This window comes from Scomber scombrus, chromosome 6 (assembly GCF_963691925.1).
Source record: "Scomber scombrus chromosome 6, fScoSco1.1, whole genome shotgun sequence".
Classification (NCBI taxonomy): domain Eukaryota; kingdom Metazoa; phylum Chordata; class Actinopteri; order Scombriformes; family Scombridae; genus Scomber; species Scomber scombrus.
The window spans coordinates 843,788-866,935 of NC_084975.1; the positions used below are offsets into that span (position 1 = coordinate 843,788).

General features: G+C 42.7%; 1 protein-coding gene across 1 annotated transcript in view; it reads left to right on the forward strand.

Annotated features, from left to right (window-relative positions):
* Positions 1–491: 491 nt before the first annotated feature.
* Positions 492–23,148, forward strand: part of LOC133981650 (metabotropic glutamate receptor 8-like) — a 165,448-nt gene continuing 142,791 nt past the window's right edge. The window contains exon 1 of the mRNA XM_062420453.1: positions 492–983. Coding sequence (XP_062276437.1) covers positions 498–983 — 486 coding nt within the window. The 5' untranslated portion in view covers positions 492–497. The remainder of the gene's footprint in view (positions 984–23,148) is intronic.

Consider the following 23,148-nt stretch of genomic DNA (forward strand, 5'->3'; position numbering starts at 1 on the left):
GTCGTCTGCATATATGATAATACGGCTGTTTGCTGTTGTGTATAAATATTCTGTAAATCAGAAGCCGGACAGCGGTTCTGTAATGCACCTGTGCTCTGATTTCCTGCCTGAGGGATCTCTGGTTTAGAGGCTTATTGATCTTGTATTGATCGTTTCTTCCTCTGTCTGAACAGGTTTCTGGAAGAATGTGAAACTGGAGTTTCTGAGACATTAGAGTTGCGCCTCCTCTGCTGCCTTCGACAGGTATGTCCGACACAGGAAACCCTCAGGGTCAGTGTTTGTAGGTGTGACCGCCTGCCGTGGTCGACCCTGCCCTGGGTGACGGGGGACTCCATGGTCTGGCTCATCTCATCCTCACCTAACCCTCAGTGCCGCCGCTACCACCACCTGCCTGTTGACATACCACCGCTTCCTTTCCCTGCTGCTCCGCTCACTGCAAAATGGCGAAGGGTTGGAAGAGCCTGACTGTCACCGGTCATTGTTTCCTCTCTCTGCTGATGCTGAAGAGCTGCTGGCTGCTAGGCTCTGCCTCCCAGAAGCCCCCTGTGTTGGTGGACTCCCAGCAGCCCACGCAGGAGTACGCTCACTCTATCCGGCTGGATGGTGACATCATCCTGGGCGGCCTGTTCCCGGTGCATGCCCGCGGCGAGAGGGGAGTGCCCTGCGGCGAACTGAAGAAGGAGAAGGGGATCCACCGCCTGGAGGCCATGTTGTTCGCTATTGACCTCATCAACAAGGACCCGGACCTGCTGCCCAACGTGACGCTCGGGGCTCGCATCCTGGACACGTGTTCGCGCGACACCTACGCCTTGGAGCAGTCGCTCACCTTCGTCCAGGCGCTCATCGAGAGGGACGGTTCCGATGTGCGCTGCGCTAATGGTGACGCGCCCATCTTCGCCAAGCCGGATAAGGTGGTTGGCGTCATCGGCGCGTCGGCCAGCTCCGTGTCAATCATGGTCGCCAACATCCTGCGACTGTTCAAGGTAAGAGCAACCGTGATATTTCTGCTGTTTGGAGTTTGAATTGGCGGCTTGTTGCGGCTCAGCTTTGGTCTGTGTCTGGTTTGTAGCGGTTGCCATGACGATTGACAGCTGTTTGTGGTACTTTGTGTTGCCATTGTCTCGTTGACTTATTGAGACTTATAGAGGCTGCTCAGTGGTGCTTCTAGCTTTAGTTTAACTGTGACTTATGCAAGTGTATAACCCGTGTAAGGAGAGAATCAGGTTCCTCTAATCCCCGACCCCGACTACACACACCAAGTTTCTCAGGATGTTTAAGAAATCAGCTTACTGGAGAAAGCCGACTGCATTTGGTGTCGGTCAGGGATGATTCTACCCTGATCTGCCTGTTAGTGGATAAACTTTTTAATCCTCTGGATACACAGAAAGTACACATGCAAGTATGTGAACAATGACGCTCGTGTCACAGACAGTGTTTTCCTTGTTTACACTCTTCAAAAAGACCAGGAACATGCTCATGGAGGTTTGTTGTTTTTAAGAACTAATTTACTTTGGGTATTATTTCATTGTTGGTGTGTTTTCCAGACGTGCTTTCTGCTTTTGATGCTGTGTGTTTGGGTGCAGATGATAAAAAGTTGAGATAGAGATCTCTGGATTTCTACTTCAGTGCCAGATAAGAAGAGTACACAGCTCTTTTCTCTCTTCCACTATCGTTTATTCCTGGGGTCAGAAATGAGGGTTAATGTGATTGATTCATAGTGGGGCTGTATGTTTTCTTTATTTCTTTTAATTCATTTAAGAATAAAACAGATTTATAGCACTTTTAAGGACTGTATCTGAGGGCAAAGTGCCAACCATTTGTGTTTGTGAAGAACAAATCAGCAGTTCGTCCACCAATCGGATGCTCGGTGGTTCGATTCCCGGCTCCTCCAGTCCACATGGCGACGTGTCCTTAGGCAAGATATTTGACCCCGAATCTCTCCTGATGGCTGAACCAATGATGCATGAATGTGTGAATGGTTAGTCTCTGAGCAGGTTGTCATCAGTGTATGAATGTGACATGTAGTGTAAAAGAGCTTTGACTAGTAAAGTGCTCTATAAGTAGAGTCCATTTACACATTAAACTTTAATTTCTGGGAGGTTTATTAGTCTTAGTTTCCACATCATTTACTGTGCAAATCAGGCACAGACACAGTTTTAATGCCTCTCCTCGTGTGGAGGCAGTATTAGATGTAGAATGGATTATATTACAATAATTAGGATTTACAGCTTTGTGTTTGTTTTTGCTGCTCAGCGACTTTCATCAGTCACAGATTTTCTTCATCCTGTTGAGTTAAAAGAGAGACGGAGAGGAGATTCAACAGTTGTTGCAATTAATAACATATTTTATCACATCATCTTTAATATTGTTATCACTAAAATACCCAATCTTGTTTGCCGTTATCACTGTATATAATTTTATGTTGTGATACTGATGTAGTCACATTTGTGGAAATCCAACTGAGAATAAAATAAACTGACTGAAATGTTTTTTGTGGAGCCTCAAAGATCATAAATGATAATAGTAAAGAAATAAACAATTAACCTTTGTATCGTCCTCCCGGGTCAAATTGACCCCGTCTGTTTTGACTGTTCCTTCTTTCCTCCCTTCCTTCCTTCCTTCCTTCTGTCCTTCCTTCCTCCCTCCCTCCTTCTCTCTTTCTTTCCTTCCTCTCTCTTTCCTCCCTTCCTTCTTTCCTTCCTCCATCCCCCTTTCTTCGTTCCTTCTGTCTTTCCTTCCTCCCTCCTTCTTTCCTTCCCCCCTTCCTTCTTTCCTTCCTCCCTTCCTATTTCTTCCTTTCCTCCTTCCTTCTTTCTTCCCTCCCTCCTCCCTCCTTTCCTTCCTTCTTCCTTCCTCCCTCCCTCCCTTCCTTCCTTGACCCGAGGACAACAGGAGGGTTAAATCATATTTCAGGCCTTTGATGATCTCTAATTCTCTAATTCTTTGTCAATCCACTGAATTTAAAAATATGGATGAATCTTGAACCCTGATGCAAGGATCGTCACATCCTCCAACGATAGACGTGATTAAAACACTTCAAACTGTCTGATTCCTCCTTCATCGGTTCCCACACACACTGAACCTGAAGCTTCCTCTTTCTCACTTTCTAATCTCCACATCTTTGACCCGGTGACAGCTTCCTCCGTTCCTCCTGCAGCAGAGCGGCAGCGAGACAAATGTGACGTACAGGAGACAGATGTGGATGTAAAGTGTTTTATCAGTGGAGTGTGAGCGGACAGCTGGACCATTCAGAGTGTAAATAAGAAGAATCAGCCTGTCAGCAGCTGTGGAGTCAGAAAGCTTCTCCTGTCAAACAGACCAGAGGTGATAAAGAGTTTCTACATCGTGACTGAAAGGAGGCTGTCGGTAGAAAGATGCTGTAACTACAGCTGCAATAATTAGTTTATTCATCACTTAGACTCTATACATTTAACTCTAAACTATCACTATTTTAACCCTCCTGTTGTCCTCGAGTCAAGGAAGGAAATGAGGGAGGAAGGAAGGGAGGAAAGGAAAGAAGGGAGGAAGGAAAGGAAGGAGGGAGGGATAAAGGAAAAGAGGAAGGGAGGAAGGAAGGAAAGAAGGACAGAGGAAAGAAGGAAGGAAGGAAGGAGGGAGGGAGGGAGGGAGGGAGAAAGGAAAAGAGGAAGGGAGGAAGGAAGGACAGAGGAAAGAAGGAAGGGAGGAAGGTAGGGCGGAGGAAAGAAAGGGGGAACGAGGAAGGAAAGAAGAAACAGTCAAAACAGGCAGGGTCAATTTGACCCGGGAGGACGACACAAAGGTTAATAATGATTTGGATTCTTTAAGTGTCCAAAATCTTGAATTCCAGCTTCTCAAATGTGAATATTATTTTAGTTTCTTTAGTCTTTTGTAACAGTTTGAGGCTTTTTTGTTCTCTGCAGTTTTCATTACGGATGAATCTGTGTGGAGAAAAGCTTAAAATACTGGAAACTGCTCAATCAGACATCAAACAGGGAACTCAGCTGCTAAACTTTATGGGCTTTATGTTTGCACCGGTCCATCACCATCACTACTGTCTGTGAATTCATGGCGGCCGCAATTCATCCTTTGTGAGTTTGCTGTCACATCCTGTCTGTAGTTTCTGGTGTTTTAGTTCCTGTCTTATTTTGAAAGATTTTCTCATTGTGTGTGTGATTAGTTTTACTTCCTCTGTTTTCCCGCCTTAGTTGATTTCCTCATGTGTTTCACCTGTGTGATGTTTGTAATCACCTCATGTGTGTGTGTGTAGTTTTTGGTGGTAACACTCCCAAATACATCTGACCAAACCATAGACCAGAAAATGAAGCAGATGATATTAATGATTAGGTTTTAACCAGGCGGGGAGCTCCGGTCCTCTGAAATGAGGCCAATGTGGAAGTAACTTAAAACTGCATTCTATCAAAAGGCCACCAGGGGGCGACCGTTTTGGTGTCAAAAGGACTTCCGTCTCTATACAAGTCAATGGAGAATTCACCAACTTCTCACTTGATTTCTAACCTCAGTAAACGTTTTCAAAATGTGTTTATGGTCTCAATCGCTAGTTTAAAGCCTTCTTCAATGCAGTATGATGTTCATTTGGGACATTTTGGCCTCCCTGATTTTATATGTGACGATAAAGCAGGGTATGCATTAGGGCGTGGCTACGTGGTGATTGACAGGTTGATTGGTTCACAGGTTCAGGAGGGCGCCTCATGCTCCTCCTGATGCCCATATAAGTAGAATCCCTGTTTTTATTTTTCCCAGCATGCACCTTCTTCAATTTTCAAGATGGCGCTGCTCAGATCCGATGCTATTGGCCTCCGAGCAGCAGTCCACAAACCAATGGGTGACGTCACGGATGTTACGTCCATTTCTTATATACATTCTATGGTTTTATCTAAAGTCTTTGGTGCTTGGAGCAGCAGTAAGATGGGGTCTAGACGCTGGTGGAGCTGCTGACGGAAAAAGTCATTTTCATTTCACTGAATCTGAACAGTTTGCGTTTTACAAGCAGCGTCTTTATTGGTGGAGAATCTGCACGTGTGTTGGCCTGCTGATGAGGTCGATGAAGTGATGCACACATTAAAACATATTTAAAAAGACAGCTGCAATATGATAGGCTGCTGAAGAAGGTGTGTCACCGTGCTATTGGTTAGATATGAACAGCTGACGTCTTCATTGATGCTCCAGAAATGAAAGAAAGGAAATGATGAGAAATAAAAACTACAGAGCTGAGCATGCAAAAAGAAAAATCTCCTGACTGAACTTCATCACAACTTCAGCCATAAAAAAAAAAAGAAAATGAAGAAATAGAGAGAGAGTGTTTTTGTGCCTTCAGCTCTGTTCACATCTGAGGATCTTTACAGTAACATTTCTGCAGCTGTGAGGAAAATATCTCGTTATGATTCGATGAGAGGAAACTAAACTTCACCTGAACTTTACCTGAACTGTCCTCAGAGACGCAGCAGATCAGAGTTTAGTCAGAAGCCTCTTTGTTTGTCTTCATTTCATTTGCTGTTGATTCAAAACTCAAATCTTCCTCTTCATGCTCACCTGTCCATAGATTCAGTATAACGTACATTTACACATCACAGAATATGAATATAATCTTTATTTGTTAGAATATATTTAGTTTTTTGATTTCAAAGTGCTCTGTGAAGTTTTTCTTGTATGCAATAGTTGTTTGAAACATTAAAGTCATTATAATATCAAATCTGAGATAACATGAAAAACTGATTTTAAAGGTTAAGTTTAGGGTTAAAACACGAGAGACATGCACAAGAGGATCAAATGTCAAAAATCACAGCAGCAAAATATCTACAATCATCTTTAGTGCTGCAACCATCAATCTATTAGTTGATTGATAGTCAGCAGCAGTTATAATTATTTCATTTTTTCAAGTAAAATCAAACAAATATGCAGAACATTTAATGCTTCCAGCTCCTCATATGAGACTATTTCCTGTCTATCCTTGTTGTTTATGACAGTGAATTCAGTATTAAAACATTTCAGCCTCTGACAAACTGTTACCAACACATTATTCACATTTCATAAACTGATTAATCGAGTAATTGAGAAAAGAATCAGCAGATAAATCAACATGATTACATTCATACACAAACCAGAATCTGTTATTGTGCAATATGTTAAAGTCCTGCATGTTTACATCAATGTTTACTTTCTTCTTCTTCTTCTTCTTCTTCTTCTTCTTCTTCTTCTTCTTCTTCTTCTTCTTCTTCTTCTTCTTCTTCTTCTTCTTCTGTCCTGCATCACTGTGTTTCTTCACTATTTCAGTGATCTGCAGATTAATAGGCACTCTGTATCCTGCGTGTGTCTTCAAGGAAGTGCACGAGACAAAAAAGCATCATGGAGAAGCTTTAACAGCGACCGTAAAACTTAAAAAAGAAAAAGTTTAAAAACTGTCAAACTGTCACTTAGTGGTGCAGGAAACCAGCTCAGTCTGAAGTTCTTCATTAGCTTCATCGCTCCTCTCTGATCTGACACAGTTTGAATGTTCAGACGGATGTTTCTCGCCGTCTGTGGACACACACGCACACACGCACACACACACACACACACACACACACACACACACACACACACACACACACACACACACACACACACACACAAAGTTGATCCCAGCTGCTTCCTCGTCTTCCTCGGCGCGTGCAGATGGTGGAGACAAAATGTGTCTGGAGGCGGTGTGTTACTGCGCACAGCAGCAAACAAATTCCACTGCGCTAAATTAGTGATGAGCTGTCTGATTCATGTGTGTGTGTGTGTGTGTGTGTGTGTGTGTGTGTGTGTGTGTGTGTGTGAGAGAGAGCTCGGCCAGCTTAATGAGGACAGAAAAGCCCAACAACATCACTTATCTAAAATTAGCTGGAGATGCCTGCGGGGAGGGAGCGGGGGGAGGAGGGGGGAGGAAGAGGAGGAGGAAGAGGAGGGGGGGGGGGGGGTAACCAGATTGTGTTGATGCAGAGGTTTCCTCACCAGCGCTGTCACAACCTTCAGCTGCAGTCTGAAACTGAAACCCTCTGAGGGAGTCCGGTGTCATCGCTGCCTGATGGAGGAAGGGTTCACATCTTAAACCCTAACCCTGCAGCGAGCCGAGTCTTCTTCACTAGTCTTCATCAGAAACCAGGAGAGATCATTCTGTATACACATTATACGGCTCAGTGACACTGTAACTCTTCCACACTGAGACTGAACCTGTGAAAACCTCCAAACCTTAATACTCTGGCTCAGTGATGAATAAGTGTTGGTAAGATAATCAATTCAAAAATATGTTAAAGGCACGAAATGCATCGGTCTGATAATAAACTTCTTCTTACTTCAAGTGTTCAGATTCAGATTCACTTTAATGCTCAAACATAAAAACTTAATAATGTTTGACTTAAAATAAAACAGAGAGAATAAATAAGAAGAGGAAACAAGGCCAGATGTTCTAAAATAAGTATTATAAATAAATAAGCTAAGAATCAAATAACAATAGGCGACTTCTCTAAATTGCTTCACTTCAGTCATTTCAGTGGCAGTTCATTTATTTCAGGTTCAGGAGGAGACTGCTTGGGGGAAGAGACTGTGAAGCAGTCTTGTTGCTTCTGCACCTTTCCCCGATTTCATAAGGAAGAAAAGGCTGTGGGAGGGATGAGAGGAGTCTTTAGTGATGCTGCAGGCTCTGGTAATGCAGCGTTGGTTGTAAGTGTCCAGCAGCGAGGCACCGATGGTCTTTTCTGCCGTTCTCACTACTGTTCAGTCTGTGCCTTTCCTCTGCTCTGCAGTTACCGAACCAGGAAGTGATGCAGTGGGTCAGAATGCTTTCGATTGTGCTTCTGTAGAAGATGGTGATGACTGGAGTGGGGAGGTCTGCTCTCTTCAGTCTGCAGAGGAGGTGGAGGAGCTGTTGTGCCTTCTTGATGACAGCTTTGGTGTTACAGCTTGAGGTCATGTCGTGTTAACCCTCTGTACTGCAGAGCCGGTGATGGTTAGTGGAGGATGATGGTTGGGTTGAACTTTTCTGAAGTCGACGATCATTTCTTTTATTTTCTTTGTTGCAGCAACACAAGAAGTTTATTATTTGACTTTCTGGTAAAAAGTGTTTCTCATGCTTTGTGGATGTGACGTTTTTTGCTGAGTCATCACCTTTAATATCTATACAACCAGTAGTTAAATTACTAAAGCACAAAATGATCTAGAGCACAACATGTTTGTATAAATAAGACCTCAGAGTGCACCAGAATGATGCATTTGACTTAAATGTGCCTGTGGAGGGTCAGACTGAGGTCCAACCATCAGAGCCTCTGAAGCTTTTGTAGGAAACACTTTTAACAGACTCGATTACAGAGTAAAAAGCTTTGGGATTGATCTCATTGCTGAGGATGAACCCAGACCTCTTCTCTCCATCTCTCTGAGCTCTCAGAATAGATCGTCACCACCTGTGCTGACGTGATTCGGAGGTGTTTTGCTGTTGATGAAACTCTCTCCTCCCTCTTCACTCAGGCTGTCAGAGGTGAGATCCTCTCTCTCAGTGTGTGATGTGCTTTCATTGTATTTGCATAATAATTTTAGATCCATTTTTAAAAAAAAGGCCCGTCCCGATTCTGCAGGAGGCCGCCGCGCTGCGACAGTCGCTCACGCTGCTGCCGTTATATTTCCATCTCTGCGTGGGTGAGACAGAACCGCAGAGGCTCTGTTTATGAGCTCGGCCAAAAAGCACCTAAATAAAAAATGAAAGAGGTGAGAAAATAACAAATGAAAACAGAACGAACCTTCCTGAGCTGCTCCATATCAACTGTGAGAGCTGAGCCTCAAACCATAGAAGAAGAAAGACACTTTGGTTATTAATATACAGTATATGTATCTGTAGTGTTGGGGAGTAACTAGTTACATTTAACAGCATTAATTAGGAAATAAATATAAGTGTAATCTGTTCAAGTTACTGATGAAAATGTTGATGATTACATCTGAAGTCACACCTTTAAGATTTGACTCATACATTTTTTACTCCATGAAAAACAGCTGGACTTAGATCTTAGGAAGGAAGGAAGAAAGGATGGAAAGAAGGAAGGAAGGGAGGAAGAAAGGAAGGTAGGAAGGAAGGAAGAAAGGACACATGGGAGGAAGGAAGGAAGGAAGGAAGGAAGGGAGGAAGAAAGGAAGGAAGGAAGGAAGGGTGGGAGGGAGGGAGGGAGGGAGGGAGGGAGGGAGGGAGGGAGGGAGGAAGGAAGGAAGGAAGGAAAGAAGGAAGTAAGTAAGTTAGGGAGGAAAGAAGGAAGGAAGGAAGGGAGGGAGGAAGGAAGGAAGGAAGGAAGGAAGGAAGGAAGGAAGGAAGGACAGATGGAAGGAAGGAAGGAAGAAAGAAAAGAAGGAAGGGAGGAAGGAAAGACAGATGGAAGGAAGAAAGGAAGGAAGGAAGGAAGGAAGGAAGGACAGATGGAGGGAACATTTACCCTAACAGATGAAAACATTGGTTAGAACATTAGAAAAGTCATCAAATGTAATAAGTTATTTTACTTACATACATTACTTAGATGCACTGAGCTGCTGTCGTGTGATTGGCTGATTAACGAGCAGTTGACCAGGTGTACCTAATAAAGCGGTTGCAGAGATCTGATAACCTCCTTCTGACTCCACACCCTCCACTCTTTCGTCATTGTCAGACTTACATCCTGGTTTCTTCTTCTGGCCCTCAGACGACGTGTTTATTTTCTCCTCTGAAGCGTCTGAGAACCGCTGCTGCTGTGACAGGAGTTAGCGCGGAGCCGTGTGATATTAGCAGCTAACACCTCCACCTCCCAGGGTGAAAACCAGCTTCAACATTCACACCTTCTTCAGACTTCAGTGTGAAGATCTGCTGCCTGAAAACTAAGTGAAATATTTCTGGAGCTGTAGCGTCACACTTCTTCTCAATCCTGGTTCTATTTTTAAACAGTCCCTCCTGATTGATGATTGTTAGTTAGATAAAGAACAAATACTCTGTTAGCCATTGAAGAAAATATCAGTAATGAAAGATAAAAGTTAGTAATCCAACAGGAAACTGACACACTGATGCTGGGTGGTCATTATTATACAGACTACTGGTACTACTGGTTAAAAAATTGGTGTATTGAATAAAGTCTGATTTTCATTTAGGTGCAATCCAACAGGGGAAAAACACAATTGGAAGCAGCTAAAAATGAAATATAAAAAGGTTAGGCGTATTTTGCTGTGACTCACTTTGAGTTTATTCATAATTGACGTAGACTATTAAACAATAAGTAAAGTAAGTAAATATTCATTCAGTTGCTACTTCAAGTAATTTAAACCTCCAACAGAAAGCCGTTTTAACACATATGTCGCTTAGTAGATTAACATTTTACACAGTTTCAACACTTATGTTTTACATATTGGAGCCAAATTCATTTGTAGACTAAAATGTGACGATGTGAACATGAACATCATCAACAACATTAATATTTGAGTCCTACTGTAACCCTGACAACGGCTGGAGCATCATGTCAGCAATGATTTTGGTCTTCGTTGGTTGTACACCATCACCAGTGTTGAGCCTGAACGCTTTCAGTGAACCATCGTTCCTGAACTCGTTCATGAACTCGTTCATATTTTGGGCGAACGTGAACTGAATGTTCTGTATTTCTGCCTGATGAACGTTATTGTGAACGGCGCTCTCTCACAGTTTAACTTCATTCAAGAGAGAAAACCCGGCTAAAACACACCGTAAACAGGCCTTAATATTTAGCGGAAAAAACCCAATCTGGCAACAGCAGCCACCACAGAGTCGCACCGCCACATGCGTCATCACAATGAGAAGCATGGAGGCAAAAACACATGATGGCAGCAGCAGCGTAGACACATATACTAACCCTAACCCATGTATATGTGGAGCTGTGAACTTAGTTCAACATGTTGAATTATGAACTATGAACTGAACTAGTTCATTTTAAAATTTGTGAACTGAACTTTTAACTAGTTCATGTAGAAAGTGAACTTTCCCAACACTGACTATCACGGCCTGTTTCTATAGCAACCACAACACAATCTGATGTTCTTTTTCTGCATTAAACAAGTGGTAAAGATTGCCCCAAAAGTTTATTTTTGGCCAGATATCATGACCCAAAGTGACGGTTGAGTAGACCTACAAAGGGTTAATCCTGATCTCACCTGGCAACCAGTGGCAGCCTCCTGCAGCCAATCACAGACAACCAATCAGACTTTTATGTCTCATTAACCGACAGTCTGACCTCAACATCACATCCAATTAGCAGCCTCGTCTCATATCAACGTCCTGGCAGTGAGAATGAGAGGCTGAAACCGCTCCACCTGCTGCAGAGATGAATGCTGATCGCTCCCGATCACACCTGCTCGCTCTGCTGTCGGGTAACAAATGTCATTTCAGTCTGAGACAGAAGGGGAAAGAAAGGAAAGAGATGGAGGAGAGGGAGGATAATGGACTATAATCGAGGGGAATTTGCTCATTGCAGCGTCGATTCATTAACGCGGCAGATAATAACGTCCTCGTTAAGCTGTCTGAAGCCGTCGTCCTCGTGGTTTTATCATCAGTGTTAATAAAGCTTTTTGTGCTTCACGCTCAGTCTGATGGGCCTCAGTTTGTAATTCATCCAGTTTCCAATAATGTAAACTCTTATTGAAAAGCTGCCAGACTGTGAGCAGACGGACGCGTGTGTCTGTCAGGAAAGTTCAAACTCACACTCTGTCTCATCAGCGTGTTAATGTCTGGACTACACCGCAGTTTGAAGGGAGAGATACATGTTGTTAATGACTAAAGAGTTTGACTCAGATCTGGTGTAACTGAGGGTACGAACATCCAAAAACTTTCACAGGTGCTGGATCAGAAATCTATGCTTCCTTCCTTCCTTCCTCCTTGCCTTCTTTCTTTCTTTCTTTCTTCCTTCCTTCCTTCCTTCCTTCCTTCCTTCCTTCCTTCCTTCCTTCCTTCCTTCCTTCCTTCCTTCCTTCCTTCCTTCCTTCCTTCCTTCCTTCCTTCGTCCCTCCCTCCTTTCTTCCTTCTTCCTCCCTCCTGTCCGTCCTTCCTTCCTTCCTTCCTTCCTTCATCCCTCCTTTACTTCCTTCTTCCTTCCTGACACATGATTGAGAGTCGAGCTGCTCTCACATCGGACCAAGACAAAGCAGACCTCTGGAAGAAGGGACTGAACAATAAATCACATTAAAAGCTAAATATACAAAAACAATCCAGAAAAGTCTGAATTCACTTTAAACAGTCTTTAAGCGAAGAACAGTTACTTATTGAAAACTCGACCTCAGACTCGGACTTTCCTCCAAACAGCTGAAATGATGGATGATTAATCGATTCATTAATCAGCAGGAAAGGTAAATGTCATCAATATCAGCTCAGTTATTGATCAAACACTCCCAACTATTCTCTGGTAGCAGCTTCTCAAATGATTTCACCGGTGATTTATTCAGCTATTCACAGTCTCTAGTTTGCTTTTTTTTTTTTTTTCCTGCATTGTGAATTAAAAGGTCGTCGTTCTGCCACCAGACGAGAAATCAGATCCGTGTGGGAATAAAAAGCCCAGAGCGGAGTTCAGATAATACTCTGAAATATCAGACTGATGTGCGGCAGTCAGTGTGACCGCTGCAGATCATCAGCTGATTGGGGGGAAAGGTCGGAGGTCAGGCTGGTTTCATTACCGACAGACTCATTCATCACCGGAGGAAAACAGAGACTGGTATTCATCAACGTGCAGAGAGATTACACATGATCATCACCTGCAGGCGCTTCTTATTAAACATATTCCATCTACGTGAGGACAAAGTAAAGAGAGATCCTTACAGCAGGTGTTTCTGTATCTTCTGTTGTTATCAGATGTCGTTTCTCTGCTGAGCTCAGCAGTCTGGTGTCTGTTTCCAAAACCGCTGACTGAGCAAAGATTTACATTATAAATCCACAGAATGGTCCAGGTCACGGTTATCCAAGGACAGGTGAACCGAGGGCAGCCGGACTTTGTTGTAGATACTTGAAGACGGGAGCGTTTCTATGGCTGCGTTCAGACTGCAGCAAATCTGATTCCTTCTCAAATCCGATTTTAGGCCTGACTGTCCACACTGTTTTTAGCAAGTGTCCGAATGGGATTTGGCTCTGTTCAGACTGGGCCACATTAATGACCAATCTGACAGGTTGCTGTGGCAACGTCATCGGAGCAGAGGCGTCATTTAGCGTGTATTGTGTGATGTCATATAATTGCGACAGCGACAACAAACCCTGAACGGAGCCATCTCCCCAAAGATTAAGAATTATGTTTGGTCCTCTGTCCAAGGACGGATGTTTTCGACGTCTTCCATTGCCTCCATTGATATCAGCTAGCAACAACAACTGGAATAAGCCTCCATTGATATCAGCTAGCAACAACAACTGGAATAATAACCATTGATATCAGCTAGCAACAACAACTGGAATAAGCCTCCATTGATATCAGCTAGCAACAACAACTGGAATAAGCGGTTCTGGTGTCGTATAGAGTGACGTAGCGTAGAGACGTAGAGAGACGTCACGGACAGTCAGAACCGATGTGAGTGTTTGGAGCTGTTCAGACTCAGACACATCTGTCCAAATGTGATTTGAAACTACCTCCCAAAGGTGGTTTCCATCGGGTTTGCTAAAATCGGATTTCATGTGATTTCTGACAGTTCAGACTTCATAAGAGCATCTGGTTCCTATATAGATTGGCTAAAAATCGGATTTTGGCTTTCAGTGTGAACGCAGCCTATTTTCCCTCAGTTTAATAATAAAATAGAGAATTTCACCTTTCTTTCAAGCATCTTCATCGATGAAAAAAAAAGAGATGTGCATTAGGGAATGGCCATACTATCCGACATCAGAACAGGAGTTATGTTCCTGGTTCAGTGTGGATGAAGACGGAGCCAGCTCCTCCTCCTGCTGGCTGCTGCACCATCTGACCAACCTGATGTTTGTTGTTTTAAACTCATTCATTAGCTGCTGGAACGGCCCACACACTCAAAATGAAACCAGTTTGATATGATCTTACCCATTACAGGTTTAAACCAACAGACTCTGGATTTATTCAACATTATTGTCTGGGACTTATAATCTAAAGTCCTGTAGTGTACACTTGGCTTTACCGTCAGTAGTCACCATCATGGCTGTAGTAGAAGAAGAGGAACCATTAACCTAGTGAAGATGTTGTTATTTTCCCTGCAGGACTGTTAATATCTCACTTTATTAAGAAAGCAGCCATTTATATTTCCAGTATGTGATGATCAGTTTATCTAAATAACGCCTGATCGTGACTCCTGCATCGTCATCCTGAGGAGAAAATGATCCGATGAGCTGATCTGTGTGCAGCTCTGTGCTGATTTACAGCTGACTCTTAACGTCTCTGCACAGTTTTGATATACGATATAATTCCTTCTGCAAGAGAAATGTTGCTCTCACTGATGAAATCTAACAATTGTAGCTGCTGCGTTAATTCATCTGAATTTAAAGTGAAGCTTCATGTTTTTACTCTTTACGTACATATATCACATTTACAGGCATAAATGTATTAAAATTGACAGTTTGGATTTCAGACTGATTAACATAGGTTAGTTGAAGTAAAGTGATATTTTGGCGGCTGACGATTGAGGTCAAATGCTGGACCTTACGGAGCCCCCGAGGGGACATGGACGTCAAGAAAAAAAATCTGTACTTATCTCGGGATCCCGACTTAGTTATCTCGGGATCCTGAGATAACTGGCCTCTTTTTTTTTCCACCTTGTTTTTTTTTTTTTTGCTTCATGTCCCCTCAGGGGCTCCGTAGGACCTGGTCACACTGTTAAGAGGAGAAGAAGAAAAACCGTCAAATTTGAGACAACATATTGAAATTCACACACTACCTCCTCCTCCTCCTGTTCATCTTAGAGGAGATTCTTCCTGAACTTGGCCCTCCTCCTCCTCCTCTTCCTCCTCCTCTTCCTCCTCCTCCTCCTCCTCCGCCTCATCCTCCTCTTCCTCCTCCTCCTCCTGCGGGAGTTGAACATGCTTTGTCTCTCGTCCTTGAGAATGTCAATGCTGCTGCAGCTCATTCATCACTGTCTCCGTCCTCACAGAGCTGCAGGATGAAGAGGTGATGAAGAGGTGATGAAGAGGTGATGAAGAGGTGATGAAGAGGTGATGAAGGAAAGCTCTGAGGTGTTTGTGATCCTCTCCATCACTCTTCTGCTTATCCAGCATTGTTTTTATTTTTATTTTTTGCATTTTCGATTTTTCAAAAGCGAAACAAAAAGACGACCAAAAATCACAGAAATTATTTCCACAATATTTGTTTTGTCCAAAATAACAAAACATTCGATCGAGAAATAAATGAAATATTGGAGCGGTTATAAATTATAAATGATCATAAGTGTTCTCATTCGAGCCATCACTAGTAAATAAATGTATTTATATGGACATTAGTCAAAAAGTGTTTTACATATAGGCAAGATGAAACATTATACACTATGTTTTGATTTAACCCTCCTGTTGTCCTCGAGTCAAGGTAGGAAGGGAGAAAGGAGGAAGGACAGGAGGGAGGAAGGAAAGAAGGAAGGGAGGAAGGAAAGGAAGTAGGGAAGGACAGAGGAAAGAAGGAAGGAAGGTAGGAGGGAGGAAAGAAAGAGAGAAGGAGGGAGGGAGGAAAGAAGGAAGGGAGGAAGGAAGGAAAGAAGGACAGAGGAAAGAAGGAAGGGAGGAAAGTAGGGGGGAGGAAAAAAAGAGAGGAGGGGGGGAGGGAGGAAAGAAGGAAGGATGGGAGGGAGGAAAGGACAGAAGGAAGGGAGGAAAGAGGGGAAGGAAAGTAAGAGAGAAGGCGAGAGGGAGGACGGACGGAAGGAAGGAAGGAAGGAAGGAAGGAAGGAAGGAAGGAAGGAAGGAAGGAAGGAAGGAAGGAAGGAAGGAAGGAACATAAAACAGACGGGGTCAATCTGACCCAGGAGGACGACACGAAGGTTAAACACAACTGCACATCGCAGGAAAGTGACACATTTTTAGGACAACGGCAGGATTAAGTGACATTTGATGTTAACCCTTTAATATTGTTCAGTCTCATTTGATCCAGTTTAACAATTAAGAGAAGATTAAAAAACACCTTAAAAACTTTATTTGGCCAGAAACTTGATGACTGTTCCTCATGTGACCCAGAATATACAAACTTGGAAATATTTCAACTTTTTAAATATATTTTTGTGCAGCTGATAGACATTTATGTTGAGTCGTAGACGCGTATTTATTCAAAAATACTTTTATTCACATTTAATATAATTAACTGAAATCATGTTCTTATAGCGTGATTGTTAAAGGTTTTTCTCCGTCAATAAAAAGTGTTAAAACTGAAGATTAAAGTCTCTCTGCTCTCTGAAAGCTTCATTAAGAATTAATTAATGACTGATGAGGTTTTCATGAATGATTTGTGATTCAGAAATTATGTAGAGAGACTAATAATGAGAGGAAACTGTGAAATGAACTGTGTGCTAAGGTTAAATGAGTGATGCTGATGTTTATATTAGAAAGTTAAAACCGATCATTTTGACCCTTCGGAGGGCCGACTCTGATCGAAACGTCCTTTAGAATAAAAATGAAAATGATGGTGTTGCATTAAGTGTGCAGGCATTACATTGATGTGATGTTTTGTATTATTGGGGCCAAAAAACTCGTCATGCGTCAGACCTGGTGAAAAATTTCATATTTTATGGTTTGCCGAAATGTCTCTACGGCTCCCCGGAGGCAAATTAAAACTAAATTGAGCCCTCGATCCAGAATGATGTAGATGAACGAAATTCTGTACACATATCTATCAGGTAAAGACGCACAAAAAAGTCTCTTTGACCCTAACTCCAACAGGAAGTCATTTCCACGCCTCGTACTTTAACGAACTCCTCCTACAGATTTGACCCAGTGTCGCCTTAAGACTTTGGAGATGAAAAGTTCAATTTTAGGTTCAAGTTCATGAACATCTTTTTCCTCTGTTACCTGGTGGGTGTGGTGTAAAGGTTTCAACATAAAACAGGAAGTCTTTATAACTCCAACACACATTGTCCAATATGCCCCTAATTTCCTGCACATGATGAGGATCCCTCCCTGAACACGTCTATGTGTCAATAAAGTAGAAGCTTTATTGACATTATATAAAGGGTCAAACAACAATATAACTAAATTAAATAGCACTCCCCAGCCAGCAGGTCCATGTGGGCAAATTTTGCAGGTAACATGGGTCCCAAATGTGATAGATATGGGGTCTATATGAGTCTCACCCAGTTGGGCTCCACCTGAAACCCAGTCAGAACCTACTTGAAGCCCATATGGGCAAACACAGGTGTGGTCACCATGGAAACTGCAGACAAACCCACTTGGGGACCCATATTACAGCCCAAAGAGGTTTATATCTGACTCTACTGGAGACGTTAGCAACATGAACATCCTGAAAGAAAGCAGGTGAAGTTTTCACTCAGCTTTAATAAGATTTTGGTCACATGATCAGGAGTTGCTCAGAGGCTCCTGGGCAGCAGGTTCTTCTTCTTCTTCGTCTTCTTCGTCTTCTTCTTCTTCTACTTCTCCTTCATCTTCTTCTTCTTCTTCTTCATCTTTTGCTCTGTGGTTTTCCAGGTCAGCCCGAGGCTCCGTCCTCGCTGACATGTTGGGAAATTCGTCAGTGATTTGCGGTGAGGCTGCGTGTTGAGTCACAGCGTGAAGCGACGCTGACGAGCGCAGATGGTAACCTGACATTTATTGGGCCGCGGATGGAAATCATTTTTTGCCTGAGTGAGCCGAGGAGGAGGAGGAGGAGCCATCTTCTGCACACTTGCATGCTTCACACTCGGCCGTCTCAGTGTGTCAGTGGGAGACACTTTTTACTCTGCATACAGGACCAGACCAACCTGTTGATTGATTTCATTTAGTCTGTAAAATGTCCAGAGGGAAAGGTGTCGTCTTGTTGACCTAATTTAAGGTCTGTGATGAGGGTTTAATCTCAGACCTGGACTTCAGCATATGGTTACTGTGGTTTGTTTATTTATTTATTTATTTTAAATGCCGAGCAAATCACAGCTCGCCCCACCGATTGTGGAGGAGGCTATTACCTGGACGACTCCCTCAGTGACGGTCTAATTACTGGTGTCCTAAACTCCTGCTAGCAGCATCACACCTGTGTCACAGTCGGTATGAATGCTGAAACCAGAGTAATAAAATAAGGATATTCAGCATCTGTGTTTCCATATCGAAGGGTTAGGGTTAGGACTTTTATCTTCTGGACTTTTCAGGGTAATAACCTGCTTTTAAATTTCAAGTTTATTTGGGATTTTCTCCTTTTACTCCCAGACTTTAATGTGATTGACAGTTTTTCATGTTTAAATAGCCTTTCCAAGGTGTTTCCTGGACCATTGTTTTAGGGCTTTATCAGATATTAAGAAACATTTTCATGGCTATGTCGGACTATATCTCTGACCATTAGTTTTATTTATTTTAGACTTGTCAAACTTATTTTGCATTTGTCATATTTATTATTCCTACTTTTCAATTTCATTCTGGATTATCTGTTGTTATGCCAGACTTTTCACTTATTCTAATATTTAGAGAAACAAGAGTTATTCCCAAATTTCCGAGTAATAGTTCAGATTGATCAGGTTTATTTCTGACTTTTCGGGTCCAAATGTTTCATCCAGATACATTCAGACTATTAAAGGACAGGTTCATCATTTTTAAGTGTGTGTTATAAACAGTAAAGAGGTTTTCCTCTCTGTTATGATTCCTCCTGTTCATACTGACTATTAAAACCTTCTAATGTGCTTCCAGTGTTCAGTGATGGAGGACTGTATCATTATAAAGTAGCTGATCAGCTTCTATTGAGCTTCATCAGTGTGAGTTAGTCATATCAAGTGATATCTGACACATTTACAGTCTTTTTAGCATCAGATTCCCTCTTAGTGATTCCCTGTTGAGCTGTGGTGGAAGTATAGTAACAAAAAGACTTTGCTACTAAAAACACTGTAACGTTGAAACATAGAAGATGAAGATTTGACTCAGATGACTGAAACTTCATTTTAGCTTCAGATCAACTTTTAAATCAATGTTTCCACAGAAGGAGGACTGTGGGTTTAGTCCTCCATCACTTCCATTGTAAACATGATGAAAGGATCTTCTAATGGTCAGTATGAACAGGAGGAATCATTACAGTAAACATGATGAAGGGATCTTCTAATGGTCAGTATGAACAGGAGGAATCATTACAGTAAACATGATGAAGGGATCTTCTAATGGTCAGTATGAACAGGAGGAATCATTACAGACAGAAAGGTGAACTCAACTCAGTGGATCAAAACCAACATTTGTGTTTCCTGCTGAATGACCTGAATCTACTCATTCATTCACCTGCAGGGACTCAGCTCCACCGATGACTGTGACTTTGGCTCCATCCTACAAACCACAAGTCCAGTTTCAGGTCTGCGTCACTAAAACTTTAATCTGTATGTTTAGTTTAGTTTTCTGGTCCAGAAGCTGTTGAGGTTCAGGGTTGGATTGGATTTCTTGTCACACTAACACGTGTGTGTGTGTGTGTGTTGGACCTGGCTGATGTTCCCGCTGCAGGCTGCAGGACTCAAAATGAAACCGCATCGCATCGTTTGTCGCTGCGCCTCGGGATGATGATGTCACAGCATGTCGTCGCTAATGTTGTTCTTCCTGATTATCGTCAACCGGCTTCCTCAGATCGTCCTTTTCACGTCTCTCGGCAGCAGGCGAGCGGCGCCGTGACATTTTGGGGTTAAGCTGTGGGAGGGTGGCGCTCCCCGCTCGGAGCGGGACGTGATGCTCGCTGACAGGTGTCCGCCGACACTCAGGCGGCCTGGTGGTCAGAGACATCAACACTTCCTGCTGCTTCGGCCCTCCGGAGGCAGATTTTTTACTGAGTCTGCAAAAATATTCTATTAAAAAATCTGCAGAGAATTAATTAAATGTTAATATTTGGAAAATAAACGAGTAATATCCAAATAAAGACATGAAGCTACGAAGCTACCACATCAAGCTACAATTACAATATCAATTATGTTCAGTATTGATGAATCTGTTATATTATATGTTGGATTCATTGTTATTTTGTCCATAAAGTTTTAGAAAATGTCCCCAAAGACTAAGATGACACCAACAAGACATTTGAGGACGTCATAAGTTTACTATCATAGAAACAAACAAAAAAATGCACCTGTAAGAAGATGGAATAATTTTAACAAACCTGATGCTGCTTTTAAAACTAGTTTAACTGATCATATAAACTGATCATCTTACCAACACTTATTTATTACTGAGCCATAGTTGAATCGTAGCTTTCAGTCCGTTCATACAGTTTTTACTCTATGTTTATGTGCAGTTCTAAACCTTTGGCTTTAATTGTTCATTAATTTTCATTATTTATTATAAATGTGGTTTAAGTTCACTTCATCTTTAGTTTTGCTCCTCGCTCTCAGTCCTCCACTGAAATGTCATCATCTATTGTTGGACTGCTTTGACATTTTGTGCAGATGTTCGTTCACCTCAGAGAATGAATCTTACAGACTTGATCTCTCGACTTTTTATTTTTTCATTCAAATGACTCAACAGCTGTTGGAGGGAGAGCCGTGGATGCTGGCAGAGTCCCACGTTTCTATCAGGATGAATTAATCTCACTTTGGTGAATATTTAGCTTCATCATCGGGTCAAAATTTAAATCTTTCCAACATACCTGAAACATTCATGACTTTCCCGTGAGCCTCAGCTGTGCTCTGTGTTAGGTGTTAATGAGCAGGTGTTAGTGCACTGAAGGGTTTGATTTCACAGCTGGTGTGAGCAGGAATCCAGAGGAAAGAGCCAAATGTAGATGACTGAGGCCGACTATTACAGTTCAATGATTTAATGACTGTGTTCATAGTTTTATAGAGTAAGTAAGGGAAAGTGTCCAAAAGGGAACAGACATGAATCCAAAACATTCCAGGCAGGCAGGTTAGAAATCAGCCAGCAGAGAACAAGGACAATAAAGCCCTGTGATTAGTGAGAGTCTAATGAGGGAATGAACTGCAGCTGAGGAGTGGGAGGAGTTGGTCAGGTAGCAGCAGTTCAAATGAAGAAAAGACAGATGTTTATTATACAGATGATATTGATAATTAAAATCTTCGGTGCTTGGACTCTGCAGGGCTTCAGTCCTGAGCAGTAATGAGATAAATCCTCATGTCTAACCCCAGAAATGATCAGACTGACCGAGGGAAGAGAAGTTTAAACTACAGCTGTGAGCATGAAAAAAGATGCTCTTCCTGACTGAACTTTCATTGAGCTTCATGACTGATGAAGAGGAGGAACAGGTGTGTAGACGGGGAAAGCAGGGGAGCTCTGAGTGCGTCAGGTGAACAGTTAGAGGATGGCAGGTCTGTGGAGGACTGAGCAGAAGCTGCAGGCTCATGGTCGGGTATCTGGAAAAATGGATATATGCTCATGTGGTTTTGCCTTTCATCCATCATCATGATTCAGTTTTAGGTTCCTGAACGTCACAGTATGCGACAGAAAATGCATTAATGTCAGGTGTGCAACCTTTGTTTAGGCTTTATGCAACGTATGTATGCAGGTTCGTGTACATCTGGTGTGTATGATGTTACGGAGGGGGGGGGGATATTCGTTTTTATAAATACCTTATACTTCATGTATACATGGCTGCTGAGACGCTCTGAGGAGATGACTGTGATGGTTTGGGGTTCAGTAATTTACTCGAGGACACTTTGACTTGCAGACAGGAGGAGTCAGGGATCAAACCTGTGAGTTGATCAGCAGACAACCAGCTGCCTCAGATATTTCTCATACTGTTAAATATTTGCACAGCTGTTCTCGTGAGAAGCCTCATTACACGATTAATGTACTCACTATAAATAAACCTGATTTAAGGGTTTCAGTCTGAACTCTGACTCAGACCTTCGAAGGTTTGAGATCCAGCTCAGGGTTGTGACTCCTCTTTGATTCGACTGATGAAGTTGGTTTTAATGATCGCAGGTCAGAGCTGAGCGTCCTCTGCAGCGCTCCCTCACCACTGATGCTCATTGGTCCTGACAGCTCCCCGCTGCCGATTGGTCTACTAACCGTGACCCCCCCCCCCCCCCCCCCCCCCCCCCTCCTTCCGCCTCCTCCTCCTCCTCCTCGGGGCGATCCTCCCGCCTCGCTGCGGATCAGCTGACAGCCTGCTGCCCGTCATCACGCTGTCACCGTCAGACGCTCCACACTCACGTTCTGCTGGTGTGACTTCACCTCAGAATCACGTCAGCAGCACAAATCAAATCAGAACAACTAGTTTTATCCCTCGTTCGTCTCAGGATCGGAGCGTGTTTCAGATTTCTGCACCGAGCCGGAACAAAGAGCGTTACAGCGACTTCACACTGTAGAAGAATCAGTTTCAGTACAGCTCAGAGGTCAGAGGTCAGAGGTCAGAGCTTGACTTCGTTTGACTTCGTCCTTCTGTCCTCTTCAGCGCTGCCCCTTATAAACGGTTCACTGTAGGGTTCATTGTATAACCATTAGAGCCATCAGTAAAAGAAATCCTCATAACTACTGTCTTATTAAAACTATGATCTATTCGGGGCGGCTGTGGCTCAGAGCGGTCGTCCACCAATTGGAAGATTCCCGGCTCCTACAGTTCACATGACGATGGGTCATTGGGAAAGATACTTAACCCCAAATTGCTCCTGTTGCTGTGCCAACGGTGTATGAATGTTAGTTTCCTCCTGATGAGCAGGTTGGTACTCTGCATGGTAGCTCCTGCCATCAGTGGGTGAATGTGTGTGAATGAGATGTAGTGTAAAAGCGCTTTGACCGATCATAACGACTAGAAAACACTATATAAGTACAGTACATTTAGTCATTTAACTTAAAGACATGTCAATAGATACGGAGATAATCTGACCCAGAACAGCCTCAATGGACAAACATCTGTAGCATCTTTACAAAAGTAGAACATTTAATATATTTTCATTTTTGTGCATTTTGGGCCACTTTAGAACAGGCTTTTTCAATAGTACAGTAAAGTACAAGTACCTCAAACTGTACTACAGTAAAGTACAAGTACCTTAAACTGTACTGCAGTAAAGTACAAGTACCTCAAACTGTACTACAGTAAAGTACAAGTACCTCAAACTGTACTGCAGTAA